The following is an 8,578-nucleotide window of genomic DNA, read 5'->3' on the forward strand; positions in this document are numbered from 1 at the left end:
TGTGCAATTCCTCTATATATATATTTCCACAAATATCATGTGCACAAGAAAAATCAGATCAAAAAGGAAAAAAAATGAGAAAGAAAACAAAATGAAAACAAATAACAACAAAAAGAGTGAAAATACTCTGTTGTGGTCCACATTCAGTTCCCACTATCCTCTCTCTGGGTGCAAATAGCTTTCTTCATCACAAGACTATTGGAACTGGTCTTAATCACTTCACTATTGATGAGAGCCATACCTATCAGAATTGATCATTTTATCAGGAAGATATTTAACAAAATGTCTCACGATATCCTTGCTGACAAGTTGTAAAAATGTGGACTAGTACAGTTAAGGAGATTCAGAAAAGATTGAATATTCAAAACCAAAGGGCAGTCATTAACAGATCAAAGTTAACTGGATGGGGGTCACCAGTGCAAGGTCTCAAGGATCTGTCCTTGGTCCTGTAGAGGACTTTTTTTTTTTTAATCAGTTATTAGATTGAAAGCCTCAATGCTTGTCAAATCTGCTGATGGTATGATGCCAAGAGAGAGAGAGAGCTATCATGTCAGAACAAGACAACGAAGATCCAAAATTATTTTCATGGGCTAATAAGAATAACTGACATTTATATGCTGCTTTAAAGTTTGCATACATTATCTCATTTTAGCCTCACAGGAATCTTGTGAGATAGGTATTGCCAGGATGATTATTTTATTGGTGAGAAAACAAGCATAGAGAAACTAAAGACAAGTGATTTGTTCAGGGTCAGGTGGCTAGTGTCTGATGTGAAAAAGCCCAGATCTTCTAGATTCCTGGTCCAGTGCTTTTTTCAACACACTATGCTAGGAGAAAGTTAAAACTAAAGGGTAAATTTAGTAAGATTACATTTATCCTTACTCATTTTCAAGTCCTACACTTGGGTTCAAAATCAACTACACAAGTTCAGGGTGGAGGAAGTATGGTTAGGTCATAATTTCTATTAAAAAAAACAACTTAGGAGTTTTAGGGATCTGCAAACTAATGAGTCAACAATGTGACAAGGCAGCTGAAAAAAAAAGCTAATTGATCTGCATTAATAAAATGGTAATATTCAAGTTGAGGGGAAGTAATAATTCTATCACACTCAGTTCTGGTCAGACTCTTAAGTCTCTTATTTTCCTCCCTAAACTTGAATTTACTCCTAGGACCCTAGCCTGAGAAACAAATTCACTCTGTATTGAGTGCTAAGCTTCTTCCCACACCAACTCTGATCTGCTAGAGCCTTGGGTTGCTCCTCCTGCCCCTACCTTGCCCATCTTGCCCATCTTCAGAAAACTCCCAAAGGATTCCAAAGAAGGAAATGGGAAGCCATCTCCTGTACTTGGATACTTATGTCTTGGTGTTTTACCTTAGTCACCATTTCCTCACACAAGAACTTCAAGAACATTGGTTGAGCTGCACTGTGCAAAAACCCAAAGGTAATGACTAGAAGATTGACCTTTCTTTGTCTTCCACATACTTCCCTATCTTCCTACCAGGTGGAAGTGCCCAAAAGTAAGTGGCCCATTACTAGGGGTCTTTGAGCAGAGGCTAGATGATTCTCACTTGCAGGGATATAGTAGAGACTTTTAAGTAGACAATCACACTGAGATCCTTTCCTACTCAGACCTTGGATGATTTCTGGGATCTGTGATTCTGAGTTGGTATCAATGAGAGAATTGGGGGATAAGAAGTTGGATTCATATCAAAAATGAGTAAATGAGGCTTTGGGTGGAAAAATAGGGAAAAGTCAACCTTCTGGTCATTAGCTTTGAGCTTTTGCTCACTGCAAACTCAATCGGTGTTCCTAAAGTTCTTATGTGGGGAAGTTGTAAAGGGTGGATGGAATAGAGCAGGAGAGCAGGGAGGAGAGAGGTGTTTTCTAGGACATAAGAAACCAAGAACAGGAGATTGTCTCCCATCTCCTTTCCTGGAATACCTTGGGAACCCAGACTATAGATTTTAGGGTTCTCATTTTTGAGATAGGACAAAGTGGGTAAGATAGTAAGGGGAGTAACCTAAAGTGATAGCAGGTATGGATCTGTGTAGGACTAGAGAAAGGCTTGGCATTCAGGACAGAGAGTTTGGGCTTCAGTCTGTGGACCTTGGGGAAAGTTCAAGTTTAAGGAGGAAAAAGAGGAGACTTAAGAGTATGAGGCTTTGCCCCTCCCTCATCTCCTACCTCCTCAGCCTCTACTTGAAATCTGCTATCTTCCTGACCTCCAGTCCCCATCCCACTTAGGGATATTGCCTCGCCATGCCCCCACACACATACTGTTTCCCAGAATCTAGTTATCCTAACCTCCAAACTCCACTCCTTCCCATGATCCAAGTAGCCTAACCCCCAAACCTGACTCTCTCCAAGGATCCAGGTGTCTTGACCCCCAGCCTTCACTAAACATAATTCTCCTCCCATCTCCACACACCTGTGCTGGCCTCGCCCCAAGCCCCAGGGGCAGCTGAGCAGAGCAGGGAGGAGTTGTGAAGAGGGCCTCAGAGATCAGAGGAGTAGGGCCCCTTGGGGGAGGGGCACAGAGGGGGCTGGGAATTTCCCCCCACACCTGTCTGGGCCTGAACTCCCCCTCCTCTTACAGAGCCAGGTGGGGGGCTTTGGGGAATTCCACATCCAGAGCCTAGAATAGGCCAGGATGCCAGATGCCAGGGTCCCTTGCAAAGGGAGAGGGCTGGGTATCAAGATGCAAGGAACACAGGGTCAGGATGCCTGAACCCTATGAAGAAAGGGGGCTGGGAATCAAGAACCCTTAACCCCTAGAGAGATTCATGTTTGGAGACATAGCTACTTCATTCTGTCAGACACCAGGTGAGATTCATTCTTTGAGGTCCATGTGCAGGGGAAATAGGGCCTCTCCTAGAATACTCTTGACCCTAAATCCTTAATACTTAGATCTGATCTTTTAGTGAGCATGTCTGGGAACAAAGGATCCCATCTGACAGTGTGAGCCTAAGCATGAGGAACCCATGTGAGAATGTGGCCCTTTTTTGTAAATTAGCACAAGAGCCTGTCTGGGAGCTCATAAGCCTGTGATCGTGCTTGTGGGAGCAGCAGCATGTCTGTGAATGTTCCCACTCTATACCACGTCTATGTCTTCGCATGCCTTAGTGTTTATATCTCTGGGTCTCTGTTAGACTCAGAGTCTCTGTCTGTTCTCTCTCCTCAATCCCCCCAATCCCCTCTGGGCTTGGACCTGCTCAGACAGCTCCAGCTGCTTCAGTACCATCCCCCCTTCCCCAGCTCCTGAAATGCAGGGAGGGGACAGGAGTCTCCGATCTCAGAAAAGCCGTCTAAGGCTGAGAAGAGGATGCCTGGGTTCATGGGTGGGGGTGGGGAGAGGCAGGTTGAAACTCCCATCAAGGGGGAGGGAAGGAGTGGAAGAGAAGGGGAGGTGTCTGGGCCTGTAGCTCACTCTCCCAGGCGGGGCTTCCCAGGCTCTCCCCCAGGGCTAGAGAGAGACCCACCCAGAGAAGGAGGGAGATCCCAGGTGGGGAGTTTGAGAGGGAGGGAATTAGAGACAGAGAATGAGAGGGAGGTCCTGGAACCAGGCAAAAGCTGAGCCAGGAGGCACCCAGGACAGAGCTGGCAAAACAGAAGTGGGGAGAAAGGGAGAAATTCAGAAGAGACACAAAAATTGAATAAGACAGATTCAGAAATAGACTCAGATTATGATAATATACGTTTAGGTAACAGGGAAGTCATAGATAGTGAGCAGGAAGAGACTCAGAAACCGGTTGACAAATCAGCACAACTCAAGAGATGGGGGCAGGACTCACTCTCAAAGTAGCTTCTGTTCAAATGGCTTGGTGAAGATCCAGGCTAGGAGAGAGTGAGAAGAGCTGTTTGGGGGATTAAGAAAAGCAGGTGCCAGTCACCTGGAAAGGGAGGTGAGGTGAGTGAAGGGCAAGAGAGCTAGGACTGAAGGGAGCGGTGGGGGACCAGAGAGGAGTTAGAGGGCCCCATGATTCTGGCTCTAAGGATCTCCCCATAAAGGGGGCCATGGGACCCTTGGAACTCTGGAGCCTCCTGCTGTTGCTGCTCTCCCCTCCCCTGACCCTGACCCTGGGGGGGAATCTACAGAGCCCAGGTGAGTCCTCAAAAACAACCCAAGCAATATCCCTTCTGGGAATCAAGCATTTAGGCCCTCAGCCTCTTTCTCTTCTGGGATCCAGTTTTTCAATTTCCAATCTCCCCCTTGGTAAGACGCAGGAGTTTGGCCCCATTGCCCTTATTCCCTAGCTCCCTCCTTCCAGGTTTTCACTTCTCCTGCCTCATTAGCCGCTCTCCTGGAATCTCATGGTACAGTCCCTTTCCAATATCTAGGTGTCCAGACCCCTGCTTCCTCTAGTCTGAGAACTCAGGCATCCGGGATTGTCGCCCAGGCCTTTACAATTCCAGGACCCAAGGTATCGGGTTCCCCTGGCTCTTTCCCTCCAGGGCATCCAGACCTACAACTTCCTTTCGCCCTAGAACTCAGATGTTCAGTCCCCCAACCCTCTCTTCCTAGAAAGTCCAGATCCAACACTCTTTGTATAAGCTGACCTTCCTTACACCCGAGTCCATTTTCTTGTTTGTCGTTCTTGTCTATTTGTTTCCTTACCTGCCCGCTGACCTGGAGGTGGGGGCGTGGTTCAGACTCCTGGAGGGAGGGTTGAGGAGGGAGGAAGGCTCTTTAGGAGAGTGCGGCCAGTTCCGGACACCCCTAACCCGGTCCTTGCAATCAGCGCTGTCCGAGTGCTACCAGGTGAATGGGGCAGACTACCGAGGCCGCCAGAACCGGACCGGACCCCGAGGCAGTGGTCGGCCCTGCCTTTTCTGGGACCAGACGCAACAGCATAGCTACAGCAGCAGCAAGGATCCCCAAGGCCGCTGGGGCCTGGGAGCGCACAACTTCTGCCGGTGCGAGAGGACTTGGGCCGGAGTGGAGCAGGGGCGGCTGGGGGGGGCACACTTTCTGTTTCTGTGGAAGACTCGGGGAGGGAGGGAGGGAACTTTGCCAGGACTTGGGGGAAGAAAGGAGGACGAGATGAAGCCTGACAGGCTCTCCATCTCTTTAAGGAATCCCGATGGAGACGTACAGCCCTGGTGCTACGTTGCGGAGACAGAGGAAGGGATCTACTGGAGATACTGCGACATCCCCACGTGCCACAGTGAGCCTTGGTCTGGGGAGATGGACGAGCTCACCCGGATCCTTAATGGGAATAAGCTAGCTTGAAGCCGGGGCGGGGACAACCAGGTCCCGAGTGAGTGGGACACAGGGGGACACATCGGAGCAATGATGAAACTACCCGGTGCTTGGAGAACTTAAAAGTATGACTGCACACTCAGAACATCTGGGCCCTGAGCTGGACCAGAGCCCCAAGGCCTCAGGCTTGTGGCATCGGGAGAATAGGAAGGGGAAGACCGGGTGGGAGTGGGGGAGGAGGACTGATCCGCTTTCCATTCTCCTTTGTCTCCCTTTCCCAGTGCCGGGCTATTTAGGCTGTTTTGTGGATTCCGGGGCTCCCCCAGCTTTGAGTGGCCCCAGTGGTACCTCCACCAAACTCACAGTACAGGTCTGCCTGCGCTTCTGTCGCATGAAGGGATATCAGGTAACGCCAACCCGTCCTGGTTCCTTCCTTTGTCTTACTCCCCAGTCCTAGCCCCGGCCCTGAAATTCTGAGAACTAGGAGGCTGAGGAGAGCCCTGGAGGTGACCGACCTCTCTCCCGCAGCTAGCTGGGGTAGAGGCCGGTTACGCTTGTTTCTGCGGCTCGGAGAGGGACCTGGCCCGGGGACGCCCTGCCCCGGCCACAGATTGTGACCAGATCTGCTTCGGCCACCCGGGACAGCTGTGCGGTGGAGACGGGAGGCTGGGCATCTATGAAGGTGAGGGTGACCGGAAAGCTGAGAAGGAACCACTCGGAACGTGGGAGAATGGGGGGATCCAGACTTTAAGATGGGGGGGTGGAGCCTGGGTTTTGATGGGATGAGGTGGGGAGGAGGAACTTAGAAAATAAGGTGGGAGGTCTGAGGTGGGACCAGACTAGGGAAGGGACAGCCTCCGAAGAGGTGGAGCTGGATGTGAATATGGGAAAGGCGGAGGAGGATTGAGGGGGTCGAAGAAATAAAATAGGTGGGTGGGAGCCGCCTAGGGAGTCTCTCCAGATCGGTATGACCCGGATTCTTTCCCCTGGGTGACACTGCGCAGGGGGCTCAGGGAGATGGGCTTAAGCCATTTGATGACTGTGCCTCCTTCCATCCTTCCAGTGTCCGTGGGTTCCTGCCAAGGGAATTGGACTGCCCCGCAGGGTGTCGTCTACTCTCCGGATTTCCCAGATGAGTATGGCCCGGACCGCAACTGCAGTTGGATTCTGGACCCGCCAGGGTCGGCCCTAGAGCTCACCTTCCGCCTCTTTGAGCTGGCCGACTCCAGAGACCGGCTGGAGCTTCGGGAGGCTGGCTCTGGCCGGTTACTGCGGGATTTCGATGGGACAAGGCCACCGCCTTCCGGACCCCTGCGCCTTCCTACAGCTGCCCTCCTGCTTACTTTCCACAGCGACCCCCGAGGCCATGCGCAGGGTTTCGCCCTCACCTATCGAGGTGAGAGGGCACGTCCTTCCTATGTAGTAATTAACCTCCACTCCAGTACATCCTAACCCTCAGCCTTCAATTCTCCAGAGCAAGTTACTTATAGTCTCGCTCAGAATTCCACTTCAAGTCTGGATCTTCTCTCCTCAGGAATTTTGGATTCTCTTGAGGACTTGGGATCCCCTCAAAGCTTGGCCCAGACCTTGCCAGTCCCCATGGATGGAACTAACTGCAGCACTGGGCCTGGGGATCCAGACCCTGGAATAGGGGGTGAGAGGCATCCACGGGATTGCCAGGGGAATTGGGAGGGAGTCTGTTTAAGCGACTGAGTTTCATAGCTGCCCCTGGTGTTTCTTTAAGCCCTTCTTTATTCTCATGGTCGCTCTTCCATCCCCCTGCAGCTGGGGTCTTCTACGCGGTGACGGTGGTGTCCGTATTGTTCCTCATCCTCTTCTCCTTCTACCGCCTGCTTCGGAAACGGTGTGTGACTGGACCCTCTGAGAACCAGGAGAGACCTAGGCCAGCCCCGGGGGGAGGGGAGGGGCAGGGGCAGGATTAGGATCCAAGGGAAAACCCTGAGGAGGGCTGAGGGCTAAACTGCAGACTGGAAGCTGAACTCCTGGGTCCCCGGAGAGCAAGGGCTTTGCGGGAGGGGAGTAATGCAGAATACCCGGGCCTTGGGAGGGGAGAGGATGAAGATTTGGATATCGGGAGAGGAGGCAGGACCCTGTTGATCTCCTCCCTCCCTCTCAGGAGCTGTATGCTGGCACCAGGGAAGGGGCTGATGGGGCGACTACTGGTGCTGGGGCCTGTCAGGGGAGCTGGGAGAAGCTGGGTCGTCTGGTATCGCCGGCCCCGTGGGGTAGCTGTCCCCAGTACCACTGGAGACTCCGCTCCTGAGGGTCCAGCTCTGGGTTACCGGCCCCTCAGTGCCTCCAGCCAGAGCTCTCTTCGATCCCTCATCTCAGCACTCTGACCTGGCTGGCAAACCCACTCCAGCCCCGGAACCTTAGCTCCTGTCAAACTGTGGCAAACTGCCACATCCTCTGAAATCTACCCATTCCAGACCAATCTAGGTTTCTTCACTGGCCCCTATCTTCCATCTCTTCTACTGATGGCCTAAAATGGAATCAGAAGACAACCGGGGGCAAACCTTGGACTCGTGCTTCCCGACTTGTGAATGGAAAAGGTCTGGGGGCGGGGGGAGAAGGAGATAAAATAGGAAGCAGTCAAACCATCAGCCTTGTTGGTGGACCTCAGGATGATTAAGTCCAAAAGACACAAGATATACAGAACTGTGGACCCCTCTACTCAGCACCCCAGGACCATGTGACAGCAGCTGATAGGTCTGGGGCAATCCCTAAATGTGACAAGATATGTACAAAATTGGGAGTAGGTCTGAGATTACTAGAAAATGGTACCCTTTTCAGGAAGCTTCATGAACCTGATGAAGAGGTCACAGGTCAAGAAAAAGTGACCAAAGACCTGATACATAGATTTTGAATAAAGGGAAATATTTTTGTATTGACCCTGGAGCAGTCTATTTCCTTGCAAAAGAGAGGGGAAGGGTTAAAGAAGTTATGCACAGTTATTCTAAGGAGATTGAACGTGGAAGAATTGTTGGACACTGGTTTTGAATGATTAAAAGAGGGCAAAGATGTTTGAGAGTATATAAAAGATGAGTGGGCTATGCAGAAATTATGCAAATAAAAGATTGCTGGAAGTGATCTATGAGAAAGAGAGGAAAGGAATAGAAGAGACATGGCAGTCAAACAGATAGACAGTGAAGAGGGTCCATGGCTCTCAAGGACTGAACTCCTCCCTGACACACAGGTCATCTTAACCAGATTCAGTGTTGTAAACTTTCCTGCAGCAGACATCATTTCCCCTTTCTCTGTATTCTCCCCCTCCCCATTTCTCATTTCTCACATTTTCTTTATTTTCTCTCCTTCCTAATGACTAGCATTTGTATAGTTGTAAAGTGATGTATGTG

At 50.6% G+C, this 8,578-nt stretch overlaps 1 protein-coding gene across 1 annotated transcript; it reads left to right on the top strand.

Moving 5' to 3' along the window:
- The first annotated feature begins 3,394 nt into the window (after positions 1 to 3,394).
- Positions 3,395 to 8,114, top strand: KREMEN2 (kringle containing transmembrane protein 2). Its single transcript, XM_074279882.1, has 9 exons — positions 3,395 to 4,103; positions 4,741 to 4,915; positions 5,075 to 5,166; positions 5,483 to 5,607; positions 5,730 to 5,883; positions 6,265 to 6,597; positions 6,736 to 6,855; positions 6,987 to 7,065; positions 7,339 to 8,114. The coding sequence occupies exons 1-9, from the start codon at positions 4,016 to 4,018 to the stop codon at positions 7,559 to 7,561; spliced, it is 1,389 nt and encodes a 462-aa protein (XP_074135983.1). The 5' UTR covers positions 3,395 to 4,015; the 3' UTR covers positions 7,562 to 8,114.
- Positions 8,115 to 8,578: the final 464 nt, after the last annotated feature.

Source organism: Sminthopsis crassicaudata, chromosome 1 (assembly GCF_048593235.1).
Source record: "Sminthopsis crassicaudata isolate SCR6 chromosome 1, ASM4859323v1, whole genome shotgun sequence".
Lineage (NCBI taxonomy): Eukaryota > Metazoa > Chordata > Mammalia > Dasyuromorphia > Dasyuridae > Sminthopsis > Sminthopsis crassicaudata.

Bases quoted from the DNA above. Each gene is read 5' to 3' on its own strand.
- KREMEN2 (XM_074279882.1), top strand. From the start codon at position 4,016: ATGGGACCCTTGGAACTCTGGAGCCTCCTGCTGTTGCTGCTCTCCCCT. The intron at 4,104-4,740 runs GTGAGTCCTCAA...CCTTGCAATCAG, and splicing joins GGGGAATCTACAGAGCCCAG to CGCTGTCCGAGTGCTACCAG. The intron at 5,884-6,264 runs GTGAGGGTGACC...CCATCCTTCCAG, and splicing joins GAGGCTGGGCATCTATGAAG to TGTCCGTGGGTTCCTGCCAA.